This window comes from Gouania willdenowi, chromosome 16, assembly GCF_900634775.1.
Source record: "Gouania willdenowi chromosome 16, fGouWil2.1, whole genome shotgun sequence".
NCBI lineage: Eukaryota > Metazoa > Chordata > Actinopteri > Blenniiformes > Gobiesocidae > Gouania > Gouania willdenowi.
This window is the reverse complement of record NC_041059.1, coordinates 38,000,070-38,024,988: the sequence shown is the minus strand read 5'-3', so window position 1 is coordinate 38,024,988 and position 24,919 is coordinate 38,000,070. Positions and strand designations below refer to the sequence as shown.

At 41.1% G+C, this 24,919-nt stretch overlaps 1 protein-coding gene across 1 annotated transcript in view; it reads right to left on the bottom strand.

The window, feature by feature from the left end:
- LOC114478466 (beta-1,4-galactosyltransferase 3-like) overlaps positions 1-22,289 on the bottom strand; it is a 34,300-nt gene extending 12,011 nt beyond the window's left edge. Inside the window, exons 1-2 of the mRNA XM_028471564.1 lie at positions 21,965-22,289; positions 11,633-11,868 (exon numbers count right to left, since the gene is read on the bottom strand). Of these exons, the coding sequence (XP_028327365.1) occupies positions 11,633-11,868; positions 21,965-22,244 (516 nt within the window). The 5' untranslated portion in view covers positions 22,245-22,289. The remainder of the gene's footprint in view (positions 1-11,632; positions 11,869-21,964) is intronic.
- Between the last annotated feature and the right edge of the window lie 2,630 nt (positions 22,290-24,919).

The following is a 24,919-nucleotide window of genomic DNA, read 5'->3' as shown; positions in this document are numbered from 1 at the left end:
ATACTGCAGAACACATGGAAGAAACACTCAAATCTGAGTTAAAAGAACTGGACATTGATTTGATGGACTGTCGTGGGCAGAGCTACGACAACGCTAGTAACATGGCAGGGAAATATTCTGGACTCCAGGCAAGAATAAAAAATAAGAATCCTAATGCTGACTTCATACCATGTTCTGCACATTCTCTTAATTTAGTTGGTGCATGTGCAGCAGAATGTTGCCTTGAAGCAATTTCATTTTTTGGCTTCATTCAAAATCTCTACAACTTCTTCTCAGCTTCAACTCGGCGGTGGGAGATTTTAACAGCCCATCTCACAAAATGTGAGCGAGGTCTGACACTGAAGAGCCTTTCCAGCACAAGGTGGTCTGCAAGAGCTGATGCAACAAAATCTCTGAGATTTGGCTACAAAGCTATACAGGATGCTTTGAACGAAATCAAAGTTGACCATGGAACCCCCAGAGCTGCTCAATATGAGGCGAGTCAATTAATAACAGTGATGGAGACCCTTGAAACTGCAGTTATGACAGTTATGACTGTGGGATGAACTGCTGAGAAGAATCAATTTCACCAGCAAAGCATTGCAACAGGTACAAATTGATGTATGTACTGTTCCTTTTCTGTACAGTTCTCTCATAGAGTACATGGGACAGGCCAGAAATGATTTTGATGTCTATGAAGCAGAGGCCCAGACTCCCACAGCGACAGAGGGATACAAAGCAGATAGCCAAAGGAGACGAGTGAAGAAAGTTATGTTTGGTGAGTCTGCAGGTCCAGAGGTGCGGCGCTCAGGCCGTGAAGCATTCTTGATTGACACACATTATGTCATCTGTGACTTCTTGTCACAAGAATTGAAACAACGCAAAGACGCATACAAAATTGTGGAGGAGAAATTTGGTTTCCTTACTAAAACGAAATCAATGAACATTGAACAAATCTGTGCAGCCACAGAAAAGCTGAAGAAAATATACCCCCAGGATCTTGAGGAGGACTTTACAGCAGAGTTTTGCCAGTTCATCTCAATGGTAAAAGATGAAGAATCAGTCATGGCCATGTACAAGAAGCTCCTAGAGCTAGGCTTGAGGGATGCTTTCCCTAATGTGGACATTTGCCTTCGCATGTATCTGACATTACCGATTGCAAACTGTTCAGGAGAAAGATCATTTTCTTTGTTGAAACGAGTAAAAACATACCGGAGAGCAACGGTAACAGAAAAAAAACTGAATGCATTTGCCCTGTTGGCAATTGAGAATGGATTTACAACTTCCCTGGATTTTGAAGACATTATCGAGGACTTCACCGCATCAAAACTCAGGAGAAAGCATCTGTAAATGTAAGTTTTACATTTAAAAATCTAAATCTGAATAAGTAAAGTGAATATTTAAATCAAATGTAAGATGCATATAAATTAAATGTATAATATAGGGCTATACTTTCTACTATAATAAAATGAAATATGAGAAACAACCCAAGTATATTCAAATCTCAAACAGCTGTCTTTCATCTTATGTATACATTTTTTTTATTTCTCCACAGGATTTTGATGATGCCATCCAGACGTATTTCTGCTGCGATGCTGGAAAGCTGAAGAGTAGCCCAGAGTGGAGCGTGCTAAATGGTTTCCTTAGTAAGTGCTGCTGGTTTTATTTATTGTTATTTATTGTTGTACAGTTTCTAAATGGTCTTGATGAATGTGAAGGGTTCATGTTTGTCTTCTTGTTCCTATTAAAAATCACAGGTGTGAATATGGGCTCCAGGAGAAGGGATAAGAATTTTTGCTCACCCAATTCAGGCTCGTTTCCCTTGGCTGTCTGAGCAGGTTAGTAAAGAAAAGTGAAAGAATGTGTTCCTGGTTCAAACATAAGGATCAAGTTATTTAATGATTGCTTATTTTTCTACAATGTCTGTCAAGTCCTCCTTAATTTTGTGCTGTTCCTGACTTGATGGAACCTCTCTTTACTGGATGTTTGCCCCGGATTTCACTCAAGAACCAGACGTTCATTTACTTCTTTCTTTTTTATTTTGAAATAATGGCTTTAGGTTTGCACATCAGTTTAGCCTCAGCTTTAACTTCAGCCTTAGCTTTAACTTCAGCCTTAGGTGAAAAACCTCGAAAGAAAAATACACAGTACAATAATAATCAGACAACCATTCATTCAAAGAAATAAACTTTAGCTTTCCAACTCTAACTCTTTTCACATAATTCATGCAGTTATCCGATTTTTAAACAAGTAGCACTTTCTAAACAGGGTTTCAACCGTCAATATAAGTCCATTATACTTAATCATTTTAACTTCCACATTTTTAAATATTTAACCTGTACCGTAAACTTAGTGTTTATTTTATTTATTTAACAAAGAAACAAATCATCTCTTTACAATCATTATTCTTTTTTACCACCTATTTAGTAAACCCAGATTGTTGAAAGAAAGTTAACTTAATACTTAATAACTCATGTCTCTTTTTCAACAGCTTTAATATTTCTACTGAATATAAATCATTGTAAACTACTTATTTAATAAACTATTTTTAACCATTTAATCTTATCTTATTTATACTTATATGTATATAGTTTTACCAACACAGTTAACTTTGCACCAGACATAAATTTAATAACCCCTTAAACAAACAAGTATCAAACTCAAACATTTTTTCACTGCCTGTTAAACAAACACTTTTATAGAAATGAACAATAAATGGATTCAACTCAATTTTCCATTTTAGCAGTGTTTACGTCGTAAGTCTAATGAATTGTCCGATAAACAGAAGTTATCTCTCAGCGCTTACCAGCTGCCCATCCAATCATTTAAAGAGTCTTTTGAACCTCACAGTAAGTTCAGTCCCAGGTGAGGGGACAGAACACTTTCCCACTGGAGCTAAGCACTGCTACTGTCTCAGCTTCACCCACAGTCACTGGTTTGCCATTATCACCCTCAGGTGTGCTCACTCACCGGTGGGAAGGACTTCTACCTGGCCCCTCCCCTGCCTAGCAGGAGGGTGAGAGGCAGCTCACATGCAGTTTAGCAGAACACCTCCCACTCGGTCTTTATGCAGGCACTGTCGGGAAGGCCGCACTAAACAACTGGAAAACTGCTCATTAAAGTCCCTTGTTGGAGCTTCCCGAAGTCTCCACCTTGTTCCTCGACCGGCAGAAGAACCACCAACCGCCGGACGTCTCTATGAAGTATCGTACTTTGGCAATCCTTTCCCGTGGGTCTAGGTTCTTTGGCGAAAGGCTTCAGAGTCCTTGATGCACACACACTTGGAGAGACCTTTACGTGGACGTCCCAGACGATGCCTTTAGGATCCGCATTCACGCTGACGACTCTTGCTAGCTTGAACTGGCCTCTTAGTGCATTCTGGTCGCAAAGCCAAACCACATCTCCACTGGCAACGTTTCTTTCAGTGGTATGCCATTTACTGCGAACAAACAGGTTTGGGCCTGCAAGTTGACTCCAGGACTTCCAAAAGTAGTTAACTTGATTTTGCACTTCCTGCAGCCTTTTGAATGGGTAGGTGGCATAGTCGAACGTTTTGAAGTCTCCACTCTGCGTGGCTCGACCAAGCAACAGGGTGTTCGGCGTGATGTACAGGACGCGATCCTCACGACTCTGTACTCTGGCATCGATAGGCCTCTCATTTGCTAGGTTGGCAGCTAGTTTGAGTGCAGTCAGGAATTCGCTGAAAGTAAGACCTTCTCCTTTACCAAGACTTTGCAGTGCTCTTTTGGTGACCTTGACAGCAGCCTCAGCAGCGCCATTTCGGTGAGGTGAATCGGCAGGAAGGATTTGCCACATCCAGTCGGCCCCACTCTTGGCAGCATATTCTTCAAGCGACTCTTTGTTCTGCTGGCTTGGGTAGGTGTACATCTCCTCCAGGACCGGTTTTGCTCCAATAAAATTTGTCCCTGGATCCGACCAGATTTTCTGGGGATGACCTCGCACAGAAGTGAACCTCTGGTACGCAAGTAGAAAACTTTTCGTTGTTAGCGTGTTTGCTAGTTCAACATGGATGGCTCGGCTTGACATACAGCAGAATATCACGCCCCAAACTTTCATGCTTACTCTTCTCTTGATGTCGTCCTTTACTTGGTATGGCCCGAACAGGTCAACAGATGTGAATTGAAAGGGTGCAGCTGGTCCCAACCTCTCTTCGGGCAAGTCTCCCATCACTTGTCTGCAGGTTCTTGCATTTGCCTTTCTGCAAACAACACACTTGTTGACAACTTTTCGGGCAATTATTCTCCCTTTGATGACCCATGCTTTCTTTTGCATCTGTAGCAAAGTTCCTGCTATCCCATCATGTCCCTCATTGTGTGCCTCTCGGGCCAGGAGGGTGGAGATCCAGGCATGGAAAGGGAGCAAGGGGACAGCTTTGCTGTCCTTTTTGAAGGTTTGGATCCTGCCGCCACACATCAGGAGCCCATTTGCTGGATCTCTGTAGACAACCAGCCTATCAGTTGTTGTGTTCGGAAAATGCACACAATTCTGTTCTGCCAGGCACAGGTCTAGAAACACATCTTTTCTTTCTCTCACTGTGATGACACCAGAGGAAGGTACTACCTCCCACTTTTCTTTGTCTTTAATCTTGCCATGCAGGAACTTTTTTGCGGCTCTCCAGGTCCACGCTATTGTCCCGACCAGCCGCCTTAGGTTGCTGAAGCGCTTTACATCCAATTGCTCTCGGACCGCTACTGCTGCCGGTGTATTATTTGAATTGGCCGCTGCCTTCTGGTCACTGTTTGGACTTTGTGTTTTGAGTTGCAGCATAGCAACAAAGGTTTTCTTCTGCATTTTGGTGATCTTGTCTTTAGCCTGAGCAGCGACATTTTTGGCTGATTTCCTCGGCCACTCATCCTCAGGAAGCTGAAGAAACTTTGGACCCATCTGCCACTCGGATTCCTCAGTAAGGTCATTCGGGCTGGCCCCTCTAGTGACAATATCAGCTATGTTTACCGAACCCGGAATCCACCACCAATCTTGAATGTCAGTACTGTTCTGGATCTCTCCAACTCTATTAGCGTAAAAGGTTTGGTAGCCATAATTCTCACGTTGTATTGCGCCTAAAACGGTTTGACTATCAACCAAGTGGTACCACTTCTCAACTTTAATACGGCAGTGTCTCTGGAAGTAGTTTCTTAGCCGGGCTGCAAAGACTGCACCGCACATCTCTGCTTTCACGGGGTCGCCCTTGTGATCAAGAGGGGTCAGCTTGGCCTTAGACTCCACTAGCCTCACGACAACACCATGGCTGCAGCTCCAACGCAAGTACAGTACAGCACCGTATGCATGCTCACTGCCGTCAGAGAAAGTGATGCCACTTGCCTTTGCACATGGATCATTTGGTGTCAGGGGTCTGGTGAATCTGAGTTGGCTCAAGTCTGCATACTCTTCGAGGAGTTTTATGGCGTCTTCTCTGAGTTCTTTCGACAAAGCAGCATCCCAGGTGTCCTCTCTGTGATACATTACTTTTGCTTCTTGAAAAGCCCTTCTGATCAGGATGGCCGCTTTCTGCTTGGCAGGGGCTACCAGGCCAAGTGGATCATAGAGACCAGAAACTTGGCTTAACAGTTCCCTTCTAGTGAGTGGGTCGGGGGTTTTTCTCCTCACTTCCTCCCTCCATAAGTCCAGACCAAGTCGTATCTTCCTCTTCTTCCTGGAGAAATTAACTGCAACCATGACATGCAGTTTGTCGTCTCCAATTGTGTAACCCAGACCAAGGGCCTTGTTGTCCCCTTCTTTAAGCTGGTTTGGCAGGATCATAGTCTTTGAGTCCATCTTGGTACCTCCCTGAGCCTTCCTCCCACTTTGATCGGAGTAAGCCCAAGGTTTCATGATGAACCCTCCAGCTTTAAGGATCTGCTCCACATTTGAGGTGAGGACTTTCAAGTGGTCAAGGTTATTATGGGAGGTCAGGATGTCATCGACGTATGTGTCTTCCTCCAGCACACGTTTTTCTTCCTTGAAGTGACTGAATGGGGTCAAGTTGGCAGTCTCTCGCATGGCGACTTGGGCTATGCAACCTGCAGGTTTGTCTCCAATGTTGACCCTAGTTATGGCAAAATCTTCTATTTCAGCATCTTCGCTGTCACGCCACAGGAAGCGGTGCAGGTGGGTCTCTCTCTCCTCCAACCAGACAGAGTTATACATCTTGCGGATGTCACCAAGGGCAGCAAAGCTACCAGCTCGGAACCTTAGCAGGACAGCTCTGATCGGATTGAGGACATCAGGACCTTTAATCAGTATGTCGTTCAGGCTTAGGCCCCTGTACTTCTGGCTGCTGTTCCATACAAGCCTTACTGGGGTGGAGACTGAATGTGGATTTGGTGCGATCAGGTGACTTATATATCACACTGGACCAGTATAGCCCTGCAGATCTTCTTTGGACAGTTTTATTGCAGCTTTGCGATTAATCATCTCATGGATCTGTAAAGTGTAGGCTCTCTTCCATTCTGGTTCCTTTGCCAACTGCTTTTCTGTTCTGAGAAATGTGGCTTCAACTGCTCTCTTGTTGTTGGGTAGAGACTCTGGATCAACTGTCCATGGATATTTGGCATGCCAGTGTGGTTCAGGACTATGGTGGTCTCCGATCACATACGTCAAGCCTTTCCTCACCATCTCCATCTCCTTTTCTTCAGCCAGGGTCATTTCTTTTCCCCCGGGTTGGCAATTCCCACAGCGACACCCTCCACATTGCGATACACAAGCAGCTCCTATGCTTTCCCACTTCCACCACTTCAGAAAATCTTTGCTGCTTGTGGTTGTATTGGATTGGGTGTGGAGCTCATCAAGGGGCAGACAGGAGGGGGGATTTCTACAAGTGAGTTCACTGTACTTGACTGCTGCAGTTCTCATCGATCTAGCAAAGTGTGTTTTTGACATATGCGCTGCTAAGGTGACTTCTTCAAAGAGGTCCGGGTGTGCGCCTCCGATTGTTTTGCCAAGCGGGCCATCCCAGAGCACTAAATCACCAACTGAACGAATTTTCTGCGGCAACTGGCCTTCTTTGTGGCTGATTAGAAGTTGTATTTCCCTAGGTCTTTTGAGGTCTTTGAGGGAAACATCTGGGAAGATCTTTTGCAACTTGGAAGCTTTAACATGTCTGTGGACCTCTGCAATTTTATCAAGCCCATAGCAGATCAGTTGGTGGGACTTAAGAGTACCTCTCGGAGTACTGACGCGTATCTTGAGAAGGTAGCGTTTAGTGGAGACAGACACTTTCATTCCTCCAACCCCATAAACTACCAGCATTACATCTTCACTTTTAAGGTTTAATCTGCTTGCAGCTTCATGTGTTATGTAGTTCGTGTCTGATGCAAGGTCTATGAGGGTTCCAATTTTTTTTCCATCGTTTGATGTGATGTCAAGAAGCATCAGGATCACTGGATACTCCATCAAACCATTTTCTTCCAAAAGACCTCTCCTCGCCGCAGTGGACTTGCATGCCCTGGATATGACATTGCAGAAGGCATTTCGACAATCTTGCGCAAGTCCAGGTGAAAGTTTGGAGAGAAACTCTTCTTGGAATTAAGTGCACCTTTTACCCTCAGCTTTCTCTGGACTGGGTCGAAGTTTTCTTTCGGGCTGACCTTCGGAAATTGGGCAGAGAAGAAAGTGGTGCTGGTCCTTGCACTCGTCACTTCTGCACAGGTATTTCATATTTCTGCAGTAGTCACCGTTGTGGACTTCAAGGCATCTCTCACAAGCTTTGAGCTGTTTTACTGCACTCTTCCTCTCAGATGGTCTGAGGTTGGTCCTAAATCTCCTGCAGAAAAACAATTTCTTCCTGTGCTTTAGGTCACCGCAAATGATGCATCCCATTTCACCACTGGACTCGGTTGTCCTTGTTCTGGTATATTTTAGGAATGTGTTCTTCTCCTTTGCAGGCTCACTGACATCCCTCAGCTGATCGAGTTGTTTGTATATGGACTCTTGGGACTTCAGGAATGAGATGAGCTTATCAAAGCGGTTCTGGTGATTAACAGCGTTCCCTACGTCAGCAGTAAAGGTTAGCCAGTCTTTTTTCAGGGTTTCAGGCAGCTTGCCCTCAATGGATTTAGTCACTAGTGGGTTCTTTATGGCATCTACATTTCCCAGTTCATTCAAGTCATAGAGGGCCTTTTCCACTGTTTGGATGAGTTCGAGAATCCTCCTTGGATGGTTGCTCCTGACCGGTGGAGTTGCTTGTAACTCCTCGACAATCTCAAGAGTAATGGCGGCTTGGTTCCCAAACCTGTTTTCAAGTACTCTGAAGATTTCGTCTGATGAGCTGTATGGTGAGAGGCGAAGATCTCTGGCTACTTTGTCATCAAGGCTATCAAGTAGCTGAAATTTCTTCACCTCTTTCGAGCCAGTTGGCTCCCCTTGCTTCTGTAGAGCCTCCCATTCTTTCCTCCATCTGTAGAAATCACGCTGGTAGCCAGCAAACTTTGGCAAGGCAGTGGCCTTTAACTTTATTGCTGCTACTGCAGGTAAGCGTTGGACTGAGGTGGGTTCTTGTTCTCTGTCTGATTTCACACAACATCATAACCCGGCCTGGAGCTCCAGTGAAGCAGCCCCCTCGTCGGATTGCTGGGGAAAAACAGCAGAATGCAGACCAGCAGATCCGTGAGAGCCTCCAGAACGGCATTGCCACCCGCAGCAACAGCAGTTGGGCATCACCATTGCTGAGTCTGGTGGGGGTGGGGACACACCCGATAACTACAGTTGTGAGTCCAGTGGGGGTAAGCACAGACAACTTTATGAATACAGATATTAAAAAAAACTAACTGACTGTCTATGTGGCTAATGTAAACAAGACCACACTCTTTCCTGGTTGGATTGTGGAGGAGTTTTGCCAGGCTCAAGCTGCTGACACAGATAGTTGGAGGCCAGCAGTGAGCGCCCCAACTGGAACACAGTCTCCCCATGCAGCCCAGTCACCAAAACATATTGGAGTCAATGGAAAAGACTGTACTTTAGAGATGGGGTCCTGTTCCATCACTTTTGCTGCTTGGAAGACACACAGTTCTATCCTCAAATTGTCCTACCACAGAAAATGCAACCCAATGTTATGTGTCAGATGCACAACGGTCCGGTAGGTGGCCATTTTGGTATTAAACGGACTGTAGCCAGACTGCAAATCAGATACTACTGGTACCACATGAGGGAGGATGTGGCCCTCTGGTGCCAGACTTGTGCTGACTGTGCATGCAGAGCCAGACCCCGCAAAACTCCACAGGTACCCATGGGAATGGTCAGGGTTAGAGCTCCCATGGAGCGCATTGCGCTGGACATTATGGGCCCACTGAATGAAACAGATCACAGAAACTGTTACGTGCTCGTAATACAAGAGTATTTTATGAAATGGAGTGAAGCATTTCCACTCCCAGACGAAAAGGCAGTGACAGTGGCACACGTTGTCACAACAGAATGGGTGTGTAGATTTGGAATGCCTCACTCTCTGCATGGCGACCAAGGACGTAATTTTGAATCAGAGGTATTCCAAGAAATGTGTCGTCTGTTTGGTATTGAGAAAACCCACACTACGCCATTCAGACGGCCAAGTAGAAAGTTTTAATGTTACCCTCCAAAAGATCCTGGCCTCTACTGCAGAGCACTGTCACTGGGATTGGGACTTGATGATCCCATATGCAGTCATGGCTTACAGAGCGACCAAGCACAGTGCTACTGGCTTTACCCCCAACTATATGATACGTGAAATAAGTGAACCAGTAGGCCTGATGGCTGGCTTGCCCCCGGACTTAGACAATGCACCTTCAGCCCCAGAGTACATACAACAAATGCGCAAGTGGCTGGAACTGGCTCACAACATCACTCGAGAAGCCCTGGGTGAGTCAGTCACACGTGCGAAAAGACAGTATGACAAAAACGCTTGCCACTCACAGTACAAGGTCGGAGATGCTGTGTGGTATCTCATCAAAGGAACACGCCATGTAAAAAACAAAGTCAGGAAGTTCCTCCCCTCCGATGAAGGATCTGTCTTTGTTATGGGACAGTTGGATGATCTAGTCTACCGGATCCAGAAGAGCCCCAGAGCCAAGGTCAAAGTCGTCCACCACGATCAACTGAAACACTACCGCAGCCGCGAGCTCCTGGACAACACCTGGGTCCTGGCTCAGAGCTGGACACCATCTGAGATCTTGCCACCACCAGGACCTCAGCCTGCATCGTCTTTTCTCCACTGCCCCAAGTGACAGCCCCAACAACTCCAAGTTCGCTTCTCCATTTGATAATGATTCCAGTAAGATCTTGACTCCTCCATCCACTTCTGCCCATGTGATGTTTGACCATGGTGGGGGTGAAGTGGAAGAGTCACAGTGCCAGGCTCAGCAAGTTTTACAACCCAAAAGTTGGCACAAAGGACCGGACCGGTATGGGGACTGGGTTACTGAGTGAGTCACTTAAAAGGATCATATTTGCATTAGACAATTTTACAAATTGAACACTAGTGTGGTTCACAAAGTTCTCTGCATTTGTTAAAAAAAGAAAGGAAAAAAAGTCGAAGAGAATGTTTGTATATGAATGCACTTTATTCCATTTTTAAGTGTTATATCCTGTCTACAAGATTAGTCAGTCGGTAATGCTCCCGGTCGCCAAAGAATAGGTGTCGTGTATGTGTTCTATACTCTTTCCAAATAGAGATGTTTTCATTTTTATGTATATTTTTCCACTCATGTGTTCACTGCTAAATGTGCTAATGTTATCACTGAGTAGACACTGGTTAATACAGTTTGACTTACCTACCTGCCTTAATATGTCAATGTGTGTAATATTGGACACTGCTATCTTTTCACATTTGAGGCCTACCAAAAAGGGATTGTGTACCAGTTTATATAATTTGAATGGAATGGTAAATTGTGTTAATTACCAGTCCATGGTGGAGGTAGTGTTGTGAGATGTGTCTGACTTGAATGTGTTTCTGGTAGGGCAACTCAGTGCGTGAATGTGAGTGACGTAGTGTGGCTGCACGCGCAGGTGTGTGTGGAAAGGAAGCTATGGAGGAGAGAGGTGTGTGCATGCCTATGAGAGAGTCCTACACGGCGACCGGAATAGATAGTGAGGATTTGTTCACAGTGCGGAAAAAAAAAAAGTGCAGCTCTAAGACAACCACACAACCTGTTCTTTATACGCGGTCGTGACGGCACCAACTTTGATGAGCGTGAGTCATACGGGAGTTAACCCCGGAGGAAAAGCAGCCTCCGGCCCTGGAGTATACATATCTCCCCTGTGTCTTTCAACCACGGTGGGGAGACTCAACAGGAAAGGTTTTAACATATGGTTCCAGTAGTGTTCTTGTTATGTAGTGATTTCTCTCTGATGGAGAAAGTGAATCTATTAATGTACTAAAAATGTAGTTGTAATGTAAATGTAGTTAAAAGGTATAAATTGGGTAACTTTTATTATTTATTTAACTAATGAATTAATTTTGGATCTGGTGGATGACGTAGAAGCAGATTAATTAACGTTATTTCTAATAATAAATTAATAAATATCTGACCTGATGATGAAGTAGAAACAGATGAATTAACATTATTACAAATAATAAATAAATATGTGACCTGGTGGATGACGTAGAAGCAGATTAATGAATGTAATTTCTTATTAATAATAAATTGATTAATAAATATGTGACCTGGTGGATGACGTAGAAGCCGTAGTTCAGCTGCTGCCGCTGCAGGAACGGGTGGAGGAAGTAGAGCAGGACCTTGAGGTGGTGCTCACGGTCGCGGTAAGGGATGATGATGGCCGTGCGGTGTCTGGCCTCGCAGTCCGGCGGCCTGTAGCGTCCCCCGCGGACCACCAGGGGATTCTTCCTCTGCACCTCCTGCATGGTGAAGTTCGAATGGATTCTGACGTTGATGCGACCGACTGCAGAGGAACCACAGCCAGGAGATTTGAATCATTCAAATTAAGAGTTTGACACGAGGGCAGAACAAAGGACTGAGTTTAACAGCTGTGAAAAACAAACCTTTAGGAAACAATTCATTTAGTTCATAAAATACACAGAATGAACCCTTTTTACCCTGAATACATGTTTTCAGTGAGACAATAGAAAAGACAGTTCTTTGACCTTCCATTGTAATCAATAACATTTTTTTATATACTATGTGACACCAAGATGTTTAAGAACACACGTATTGACAACACAAAAAATAAGAGAAAAACATACCAAATGATGATGAAAACACAATATGAAAGAAAGAATGCAGAAAAACATAGAAAAAGGAAAACAAAATAAGAACGACAAATAACACACACAACATTAAAGATAAAAATACTCAAAGAACACACAAACAACAATCCAATTACAAAGCATGACAACAAAAAAACACAAAATCAAAGAAAAGTTCATAAAAAAATGTTGTGTCACCTAATATATTTTTCTCTCATTTTTGTGTTTGATCGTTGTGTTCTTGTTCTTGGTGTTTTTGTAGATTTTTCTCTTGTTGTCATTGTGTGTTTTTGGTTATTTTATCAATTTGCCATTGGTTTTGTGTGTATTTATTGTTGTGTTTTGTAAATGTAATGTTTGTTCTTTGTATGATTTGTCATATTTATCTCCCATAATTTTGACTTTTTTTTCCACTTTTTGTGAGTTTTTGTTGTAATTTTTGGTTTATTATTTTTTTCCTTATTAAAAACATTAAAACAAACAAAAACATATATTTTTAATAAAGTCAACAATTTATTTCTTAACTTGCATTAAGTCTTTTTAATTAGAAATGCATTGTTTTGTTTTTTTTTAATTAATCGAAAGTACACATTTTTGCAAAAAACAAAAATAAAAACACATCTACACACACGCACAGTGCTGGGCGATATGGAGAAACTTATGTCATGATATAGGTAGATTTATATCATGATAATATATATCCCAATATATTATTTATTCCTCAAAATTGCATGAAATGAATGGAAAATTGCTATACATTATACATTTTATTATAAATAAAAATAAATGAAAAAAAGAATCCCAAAATAAAAGGTACTACTTCTTTAAGAATCTCCTCAATGAAGGACTATTTGTGACTTTTGCTACATATGGTGTTGTCATGTGTTCTGATTTGTAAATGTGTATGTGGAAATGCCACCAGGGAGCACAAGAACCAACAATAATGGCTACTGCTATCATTTTACACCGTACCTGTAGTGAATTTTACTGGCAAGCTCCATAAGATCATATATGATAGTAGAGGTTTGGTTAAGGTCTATTCTTTAAAAGTCCTTCTAGAGCAGCAGGAGGTAAATTAACGTTCCATTTGTGAGACATGATTGCAGCTATTTTGCTTGGAAGAGTCGTATTAGGTGTAGTGTCACAGTTTGTAACCAGACTTATTGATGATTCTGGTCGCTCCAAAGACCCAATCTGGGTGAAAAAAGTAGCGTTTCACCTCCACATTACATAACATCCATTATCTGCATCTTTGTGGTTCTAAACTAAACACTTATCGCTCATGTGCAAGTAGTAGATACTGCAGAATAGCCTGCTAGCTTTGTCATATTTTAGCTACAGAGTGGGACCAAGACCACACACATTAAATTATCCATATAAACAATAAAGGGTTATATCGTACAGTATTAAACATGCATAAACAAATATCTCTTTCTTAAAGCTAAAGGGAACGCTGTGGAGTCTTTTCACGCCTGCTGTGAGACATTTGAGTTTGTTTGTAATGAATGAGGAGATTCTTCAGATGAACCTCATCTTAACCTTCTTAATATGTGACTCTTGGTTCCTCTGACACATGTTTTTTTCCATCTCCAAACAACAAAGAGGATCAGGGTTTTCAGTCTCCACCATTTAATTCTAAAGGTCAAAAATGCTAAAAGCGCCTGCAGTGACATTAAAACCAGTCGGACAAAGGCAGGATGACACGTGTGTTCACACAGATCACCAGTGGACCAACACGGCTCAGGGAAACAAACACTGAACACTGAATACAACTTTTTAATAATAACAGGTGACTTAAATATTCATGTAGACAATAACATGGACAATACTGCCAAAGAACTGTATGCTTTAATGGACACTTTTGGTCCTATACAACGTGACTGGTCCGACACACACTCAAGGTCACACTTTGGATCTGGTTATCTCTAAAGGTGTTGATATCTCTGCTGTTGATGTAAGAGACTTAGCTCTATCTGATCATTTCTGTGTCTTTTTTGACCCAGAGACTGTAACATCTGTTCCCCCTACTTCTGTGTATTTAAAGAAAAGGTACATAAATGACAACACAAGTGCACAGTTTATGGAAGCCATAGCAATGACACCAACATTGAGTGCTGAGACAGTTGATGATCTTCTGGATGAGTTTAATACAAAAGTCTGTAATGTCATAGATGTGGTGGCTCCAATCAAAACTAAGAGAAAACCAAACACACAGAAAACACCTTGGAGGAGGACTGAGATAATGCAGAATTTGAAGTCTGACTGTAGAAGAGCTGAGCGTAAATGGAGATCAACAAAACTCCAAATTCATCTAGAACTATACAAAATAAGTCTGTGAAAATTCAGTGATGGCTTGTTCAAAGCAAGGCAGCAATACTTTTCTGAAATTATTGCCAAAAATGTCAACAACTCTCACACGTTGTTTTCTGTAATTGAAAAGCTCACAACCCCAGATCAGATAGCCCCTAAATTACTGTCAGCTGGAAAATGCAATGAATTTGCTGTATATTTCAATAAAAAAAATACAATCAATAAGGTCAAACAAAATCACAAAAAGCTTTAACAGCTTCAACCACTGAGGGATGAGTCAACTACAATGTTAGAGTTTATTACAGTGAACCCAAAAACAATAGAGGAAACTGTTCAGCAGCTGAATCCATCAACGTGTTGCCTTGACACAATCCCCTCAAACTTCTTTAAAACTGTTGTAAAGTCCAATTGTCACTGATTTGTGTCAGATAATTAACTGCTCATTCCAATCAGGCACCGTACCAAAATCCCTGAAAGCAGCTGCTGTGAAACCTCTGTTAAAGAGAACACTGGATGCCTCTATACTGGCTAACTATAGACCAATCAGCAACCTTCCATTCATGGCCAAGATCATTGAGAAGGTGGTCTTCAACCAACTGAGTCAATTCTTAACATTCAACAAAATATTTGATAAATTTCAGTCAGGTTTTTGTTCTCATTACAGCACAGAAACTGATCTGATCAAAGTGATCAATGACATAAGGTTGAACACTGATTCAGGAAAAGTATCTGTTCTCATTCTATTGGATCTAAGTGCTGCATTTGACACTGTAGATCATACAATTTTGTTGCACAGATTGCAAACATGGGTTGGACTAAATGGAAAAGTAATGCAATGGTTTAAGTCATACTTGGAGGAGCGAAGCTATTTTGTAAGCATTGGAAACTTTGAATCTGACAGATTACCAATGTCCTGTGGGGTTCCTCAGGGATCTGTTCTTGGACCCCTTTTGTTTAGCCTTTATATGCTTCCTTTAGGACAAATTTTACAGAACTGTAAGGTTGATTAACAGAGCTACGCAGATGACACACAACTATATCTATCACTGAACCCAGATGACTATGGTCCCATTGAGGTGTTGTGTGACTGCTTAGAAAAAGTAAACTGCTGGATGAGTGAAAACTTCCTTCAACTAAACAATGACAAGATGGAGGTGATTGTCTTTGGTAACAAGGAAAAGAGGACTGCTGTCAGCAAGTATCTGAGTCTAAAAGACTCTTAAAAGACCAAGTCAAAAACCTTGGTGTTCTGATTGACTCAGATCTTACATTCAGCATCAGATCAAATCTATCACAAAAACATCTTCTACCACCTAAAGAACATCTCCAGAGTGAAAGGTTTAATGACTCAGAAAGATCAGGAGAAACTGGTCCATGCTTTTATCTCCAGCAGACTGGACTATTGTAATGGTCTTCTGACAGGAATCCCCCAAAAGATCATCAAACATCTACAGCTGGTTCAGAACGCTGCAGCTCGGGTCTTAACCAGAACAAAGAGTTCAGAACACATTAGTCCAGTTTTAAAGTCTTTACACTGGCTCCCAGTCAACCTCAGAATAGACTTTAAAGTTCTGCTGCTGGTGTATAAATCTGTGAATGGGTTTAGTCCAGAATATATCAGTGACATGTTAGTCAGGTATGAACCCAGCAGGTCTCTCAGATCTATGGACACAGATCAGATAGTGGAGCCCAGAGCTCACAGTAAACATGGTGATGCTGCTTTTAGTTGTTATGCTGCAAAGAAGTGGAACAAACTGCAGCAGAGCTGAAATCAGCATCACATGTGAACATTTTTAAATCAAAGTTAAAGTCACTTTTTTTCTCTACTGCGTATGATTGAGAGAGAGATTTTTGGTCATGTTGTTTATGTCATGTATTTGTTGATGATTTTACTGATGATTTTAATTGATTTTATTGATGATTTTAATTGATTTTATTGATGATTTTAAATGTTCTTATTGATTTTAAACAATTGAATGTTTTATCATATAAAGCACATTGAGTTGCCTTGAGTATGAAATGCGCTATACAAATAAATTTGCCTTACCTTGTCTTGGCTCCAGCCAAATAATAGAAGCAAATAGAGACAAAGTGTCACGGTGGGACAAGTCAATTTTTCTATAACAAAATATTCTTATTTTAAAGCTACTTTTCTGCTCGTCTTTCAAACACTCAGCTCTGCAGCTGATTAGGGCAAGCAAATGGAACTGAGACAGCATGGAACATGGAAATGGGAAAACTGCATAATTGAGATTTTCTTGGGGGGAGAGAAAAAATCTGATATTTTGTGTTCTCGTTCATGTTACACAATAAATATGAAAACATTTCTGGGTCGGATTTGAAAAAAGTCTGATTTGTGCAGAGCCTCAGACTGTGTTAAGTGCATTTCACACCTCCTTCAAATATTTTATCAGGCCTGATTCCTGCACAATAAGCAGAATAACTGGCTGTGGTTGTTTCCTCCTCCCAGATTCCTTTGCTAGATTTCCAACTGATTAAAGCTTTGACTTAAGCAGGTCCACATATAAGGATTTTCTAAATGTGAAGAGATGTTTTATCTGTTCAGGATTCTCACCAGAATTTTTTCACAGCATAGGGAGATCACGTGGTGTGTGAGCGAGCACCATTGGTGTGGACAATTTTGATCTCTGAGTCAAGTTGAGCTAAAGTTGTTTTTTTTAATCTTTGTTCCAGCCTTACTTTAAAGCTAAACGTTATTTGCTGAATTGGTGAAGGTGACGATGAATGTAGTTATAGTAACATGAAGTATGAATAAACAAAATCACACACGTGATCAAACAATGTGATCAAATGCTGCGTTCCAAGCAACTCAGAACTCTGCATTTTCCAACCTCCTAACTGAAAAAGTAACTTTGAACGCCACCTGAAGTTGAAAGAAAATCCCATATTAAAGCAGTCAGCCATGTTTGATTTCAACGTGCTGCTGCTGAACTCAGTTGAACTCAGAAATCGGGAATTTTAACTTGTGAATTGTGGAGTTCCATTGAATGCAGCATTAAGCGTTTCTCAGTCAGCTGCTTCCTGATTGGCTACATTCCGTTCCACGTCACAAATCACAGGATTAATGAGACGGGAGTCGTCAGCTTTCCTCACACACACACGAGGAGTTTTGGTCGTAAATATTGAACAAGTTTAATATTTACTAATGTTGACCCGTTTCAGAGCTGATTATTAGGACTAATTCACTCTGAGCTTATATCAGATCACAGGACCATCTGATAGGATCATCTTAGAACAGTGGTTCTCAACCTTTTCAGCCCGTGACCTTTAAAATAAAGGTTCCAGAGAGCGGAGACCCCCACTGTAGCTGAAGGTGGGTGAACACAGACATGAACACTGAAGAACAGTCATGTGGAGACAGGACCATCTATAAGGGGGAATAAAGGGGAGAGATTTTTGGGGTCCATCCATGAAGTCAGTAAAACGATGGTCCATTGTTCTATGTATCTGTCATAACCACATTTATTAATTCATCTAAATAATATCCACTGTTATCCAGGAAGTTTAGTATTATTTGTGCCATAGTATATTGTCATCTTAAAGATGCAAATCATTGTTTTACTCAGAAATAAAATGAGTTAAAAATGACCAAAGATGGTGGAAAATATGGTGAATTGGAATTTTAAAAACCATAGAAATAGTTTAAAAGATGAAAATTAGAGTGGGCAAAAACAAACAGAAAAAAAGGTTTGTAAATACATTTACTCATGTATCTTATTCCTTTAAGCCTTAAGTTGTAACTTTCATTGTGCCTCCTGCTCTACTTCTAGCTGGGTCAGGTCATCTTCCCAAAACACATGCCAGACACAGAGGCATCCTCTATTATCACACACACACACACACACACTCACATAATCACACATACTCACCCAATACACATCCATTCATACACGCACACACCTCCAGCACAGCTGACAATCAGGAGATACCAGAGAACTGGCTGTTTTGACCTAAGAAGAAACTGTCTCTTTTCACCCTCTTCTTTCTCTCCTCTCTGTCCTCTTTATCTCCTGGGGGGAGGAGGGAGGGGGACTGAGGGGGAATATACGTGATGAGTTAGAACTGTGGGCCCCTCGATCATCGGACGTCCGCCCGGGCGGTCACTAATTTTTGTCCATCTTTGTACTCTTTTTTATTTAGTTTTATAATAAATCTTTTTTATAAAATCATCATCTTTCGACTGGACTCCATCATTCAACCAGAGCAATAAATCATGTCTCCAAATGAGGTCAACCGCAAATTTGCCGTGACAAAGGCGAAAAGGGTTCAAAGTGACAATATTGGCTTTAAAGTGGCAGAACTTGGAGGAGGGGTTGGGGTAATGTCATTTAAAAAGTAGAAACACTTAGTTTAAACTGGCAAACAATGGGCATGACAAATTGTGAATGTGGATACATTAGCATAAAAAATAAGCATGAAATATGGTGAAAAGAGGTTATAAGTAACAATAATGGGTCAACATATGTGACATTAGGTGAAAAAATGGTGTAAAGGGTTTATAAGTGTCCAAAATGTCTTTAAAGTAGAAAAATGTGCAGAAAAGGCTTTGAAATTTCAAGGAGAACTGACAGAAATGGGAGTAAAGTGGAAAAAATGCATTAAAAGGAGCCAAAACATGGTCATAAAAAGTGATGAAAAAAGGTTAAAATATGGCAAATTTGGCGTTGTTGCATAAAAAGAGTAAAAATAAGCAAAAATGCAAAAAAGGCTCAAATTGTTCAAAAAATATCCTTCGTTTCTTGAAGGCATCTGGCGACCCCCTCCCAGTGTCTAGCAACCCAAAATGGGTTGCTGACCCTAAGGTTGAGAACCCTATTTCAGAAGACATAAGATAATCTGGAATTTGCCGTCTTTAGACGGGAAGTGGGAAAACAAGAGAAAAACAGCCAGATTATGTACGCTGTTTATTTAAAATAACTAGTACAGTTCCCGTCAAAAGTATGTATTCATATCGTGAGAGCTTAAGTAGAGTTGTCAATTATGGCCAAATGAGTATGTGTTTGAAGGTTGGATGTACAAAGAGGTGTACATACTCAGCACTCTGTTGTGTTATAAAGGGGTGTATTTGCAAGTGAAAAGTAAAATAACGTGTGTGATTTCTCTGGTTCAAATTTATGGGACATGTGCATGATAAATGTGTTTTTTTACTCATTGTTATATATTTTTTTTCTTTTGGTGTATTTTTCTGTACGTTTTTTGGAGTCATTGTGTGTATTTTTGTATCTCTGCTGTGTTTTTGTACATTTTTTGTACAATTATTGTTTTTTTTTGCCATCGTAGTGATTCTAGAGTCATTATGTGTATTTTTGTAAATGTTTTGGTGTAGTTTTGTGCATTTCTGTTGTCATTTTGTGTATTTTTTGTATAAATATTTAGTTTGGTATTTAGTTGTGTATTTTGAGTCATTTTCATTTTTTGTTGTTTGGTGTATTTTTTTGTAATAAATGTTTTTTGGAGTCGTTGTGTGTGTTTTTGGAGCCTTTTTATATATTTTTGTTGTTGTTTTGTGTACTTTTTGTTCATAATAATATAAATATTGTTTAGTATTTTGTTTTATTTTACTAATTTAGTATATTTTTTTATTATAAATACCATGTGTGTGTGTGTGTGTGTGTGTGTGTGTGCGTGTGTGTGTGTGTGTGTGTGTGTGTGTGTGTGTGTGTTGTGTGTGTGTGTCCGTGAAATGTTTGAAACTCTGATGACCAAACTCCATAGCCATTGTAGCACAATCAGAAAAGTACTGGTAACAAAACTGCGCAAAACAAAATGTAAATCTCCAAATTACATGAGTGAGTAAAGTATTATCTACAATTCGGCTATTCGGCTATTATCTACAATTTGAGCTGAAGTCAGCATCCAATGTGAACATTGTTAAATCAAAGTTAAAGGCACTTTTTTTCTCTACTGCATATGATTGAGAGAGAGATTTTTTGTCATGTTGTTGATGTAATGATGATTTTACTGATGATTTTAATTGATTTTACTGATGATTTTAAATGTTCTTATTGATTTAAATGTTCTTATTGATTTTAAACAATTGAATGTTTTATCATGTAAAGCACATTGAGTTGCCTTGAGTATGAAATGCGCTATATAAATAAATTTGCCTTGCCTTGTTTTTTTTTGTAAACAAAAACATTGCTTAACTTCGAACCGAATGGTCAGAGCTTAGCTTCCTTGCGCACCACTAAAGAGAATCCACAGTTTTCCAGATGGAGTATTGAACGGGTTGAGTTCAATACCAATTCTAGTGAAACAGTGCGTTAATTAGCAATTAGCAGTTAAATGGTTTAAACAATGGGAAACTTGTCGGCAAAAGACTCACCAGTGGCTGACGGTTTGAAATGACCTATTCAGAAAGCTCTGATAATGCTGATGACATGGCACAATGATGGAGACGGAGGAGGAAGTGGAGTCCACGACCCGCGATTTAAAGGAAGTTTGGGATGACGGGAATCATTTTATAAAACCATGAAATATTAAATAATCTTGAAATATTAACTTAAATAACTTTTAGCAGTACAAAAAAGCTGCTTTTCTTTTTTAAACCCAAACAAACTGCGACACAGTGACGACATGAACCAGGAACCGGAAGTAGCGCGCTCAATACCACGCTCAATACCGAGAGGGCCGTAATCTTAAAACGAACGTTTTGAACATTTTGCAACAGCAAATTACTCCAAAATAATGAATAAACACACTTGGGGTATTTAGAAGTAATTGACAAAGTTTCAGGTCTAACAGACACCGTGTCAGTGAGATATTCGCTCCATACACACGCACGCAGAACATTCTTGCTTTTATAGGTAGATTAGACAGAGTGGTGCCCAATCAGAGCATTAACAGGAAAAAAAAAAAAAAAAAAAAAAAATGGTTTGTGTTGACGTTATGTGTACTTTTGATCTCGTGTTGTATATTTTTCAGTTATTTTTGTAGATTTGTTGTTGTCTCGTTATTTTTTTTTAAATACATTTGTGTATATTTGCTGTTTTGTGTATTTTTTTGTACTTTTGAAACTATTTTATTTGTTTACAAAATTAGACAGAGTGGCAGATGCCCAATCTTAGCATTAACACAGGAAAAAAAGAGTTTGTGTTTACGTTTTGTGTTTTTGAAGTCATTAATGTGTACTTTTGGTGTTGTGTTGTACATTTTAAGTTATTTTTGTAGATTGGTTGTTGTCTTGTATGTTGTTATTGTTTTTTAAAATATATTTGTATATATTTACTGTTGTTTTGTGTATTTTTTTTGTGTTTTTGGAAGCATTTTGTGCATTTACAAAATTAGACAGAGTGGCAGTTGCCCATGTCTGCTATACATAATTATATACACAACAACATTATCTGGAAGTCAAAAGTGATGCGTTTAAATCATCTTAAAGAAATTAGCCATCAATCATCATCTGATAATTCTGGTTCTTTTCTGGTCACTTGAACACAAACATGAATAAAGCTCACTGACCAATGAGAGGCGAGGTCTTTGGACAGTAAGTCAGGATCTCCCCTTGGCTGTGAGCTGTGGACAGACGGGAAAGGTTGGCGTAAACGTCTCCTCCATTTGCCACCACTGCTGTAGACGTCTGGTTACGTCCTGTTGGGATGGAAGCCTTGTCTTTCCGTAAGATGTGGATGAAGTACGTGACACTCTTCTTGTATGCTTCTCTGGAGAGCAGGGCAATGACCACCAGCTGGATGCCCATGAACATGAATAGGTAGATCTTTTTGGACTGGAAGCTGAACATGGCGGTGGTAAAAAGTTCAAACCTGTTACCGGGAAAATCCAACTCAGGGCTGGCGAGAGAAAAAAGGCACTTTAATTAAAAAGAAAATATAAGTTGTTCTGTGAGGAAAAAAAATAAATACTAATAATTAAAAAAAAACTATAATTGAACAAAAATGGATGTCAAAAATAAAAATGTAATTTAAAATGATGAGTAAGATACAATTAAAAAGTAGATATAAATTGTAGTGACATGGATTATTCTGACTGCTCCATTTTAATTACCGTATTTGCACTTAAAATCCTTTAATTTTCTCAAAAATCAACAGTGCGCCTTATAATCAGGTGCACCTTATATATGAATTAGCTACTTCAACATACTGAACTGAAAAAGTGAGTGTATTGTTCTGTATTTTATGTGTTAAACCTGAACAATGTAGACAGTTATTGCTAATGAGTTGAATAAAGTTTGACTTATCTGACTATTTTATTTCGCTTAATGCGTCTTAATAATTATTAATAATAATAATAATAATAATAATTAAAGCTGCGAGCGGCGTCATAGGGTCCGATGAAGCGGCCGGGGGCGGTAACCCACGGTCACGTATACCACTGTTGGGGATTTGGGAATTGGCCTGGAGTTGTAAGCGTTTTCGTATAACAGCGTAGTTATGGCGAAGGATTTTCCTGTGTCATGATAGGCCCCTCCCACTTTTCACAGGCTGCTCTATTTTCCATAGCAATGTGCTTCCATCTAATAAGATTCATCCTACAGTGTTTTGAAGTCAACACGACATGTCGTCTTGCCGCTAGAGCTGCTGGCGTAGGACGGCCCAAGAAGCGGCGCCCTCTGAGAGCGCAAGGCATTGTGGGTGTTTTTGGTTATCATTTGTTGTTTGGGGCTGTACGGTCATCGTGTGTATCAAATATGAAGCACTTTGAACTTTGCATTCTGGAGGCGCGAGGTGCGTGCAATTTTCGGTGAGTTTTCGGGCGTTTTTAGGGGGTCGAATTAGCGTTCAAAGTGGGGAGGTACATAATAATGATAAATAAAAGCGAAAACAATAGGTTCCTCTGTCCCATTCTGGGACATCGGACCCTAATAATAATAACAAACCGGTGAGCCTTATAGTCCGAAAAATACGGTATTCATGTCATATAAAGATGTATGAGAACAGCATTAATGTCACTTAATTTCCCCTCAGGGATCAATGGTTTACTGAATCTGATCAGGTTTATTGATTAAGTTTGGATCAACTTAATTTAAATTTACCTAATTTAAATGATCCTGATGACATCATTCCAGACCTTAATAATTCAACAAAAATAAATGTGCTAGACACATCACGTGTAAGAAGTGTTTTGTCACCACTAGGGGTAGAATATTTTAAAGTATCAGAAGTTATCATTAATCTACGATGTTTCAGACTCTACAATCCCTGGTATTGATGGTCTCGTTAACAACAACAGAACAACTTTATCCACAGATCTTCTGTAGCTCTGATGAGATGTTTAAACTCTCTGAACAGGTAAAACTGATCAAAGCTGCTGCTGTTCTCATGGAGCAGCAGGGTGGGTGACTTGGGGTGTGTTCATGTGGATGGTGGCAGAGGGAAAGAAGCAGTTTTTGTGTCTGGAGGTTCTGGTCCTGATGGACCGAAACCTCTTTCCAGAAGGGAGAGATTGAAACAGTTTATGACCGAGGTGGGAGGGGTCTGCCACAATCTTTCCTGCACGCCTCAAAATCCTGGAGGCGTACAGGTCCTGGAGGGAGGGCAGATTGCAGCCGATGACCTTCTCTGCAGAGTGGATGATACGCTGCAATCTGGCCTTGTCCTTGGCCGTAGCTGCAGCGTACCAGATGGTGATGGAGGAGCAGAGGATGGACTGGATGATGGAGCTGTAGAAGTTCACCATCATCTTTGTTGGCAGACTGAACTTCTTCAGCTGCCACAGGAAGTACATCCTCTGCTGAGCTTTTCTGATGAGGGAGCTGATGTTCAGCTCTCACTTGAGGTCCTGGATGATGATGGTCCCCAGGAAGCAGAAGTACTCTACAGAGCTCACTGTAGAGTCTCCCAGGGTGAGGGGGGTGAGGGGGGGGTGGGTTCTTCCTGAAGTCTGCTATCATCTCCACTGTCTTTAAAGCGTTGAGCTCCAGGTTGTACTGGCTGCACCAGGACACCAGCCGGTCTGTCTCCCACCTGTAGTCAGACTCGTCTCCATCAGAGATGAGACCGATGATGGTCGTGTCGTCTGCAAACTTCAGGAGTTTGACCGACTGGTGAGAGGAGGTGCAGCTGTTGGTGTACAGGGAGAAGATCAGAGGAGAAAGAACACAGCCCTGAGGAGATCCAGTGCTGATGGTCCAGGAAGCAGAGATGGTTTTTCCCAGCTTCACGTGCTGCTTCCTGTCAGACAGGAAGTCTGTGATTCACCTGCAGGTGGAGTCTGGCACGTTCAGCTGGGAAAGCTTGTCCTGAAGGAGAGCTGGGATTATTGTGTTAAAAGCAGAGCTGAGGTCCACAAACATAATCCTGGCGTAGGAGCCTGGGGAGTCCAGGTGTTGGAGGATGAAGTGGAGAGCCAGGTTTACAGCATCGTCTACAGACCTGTTGGATCTATAGGCGAACTGCAGGGGGTCCAGGTGGGGGTCGGTGATGTCCTTGATGTGGGAGAGCATGAGGCGTTCAAAGG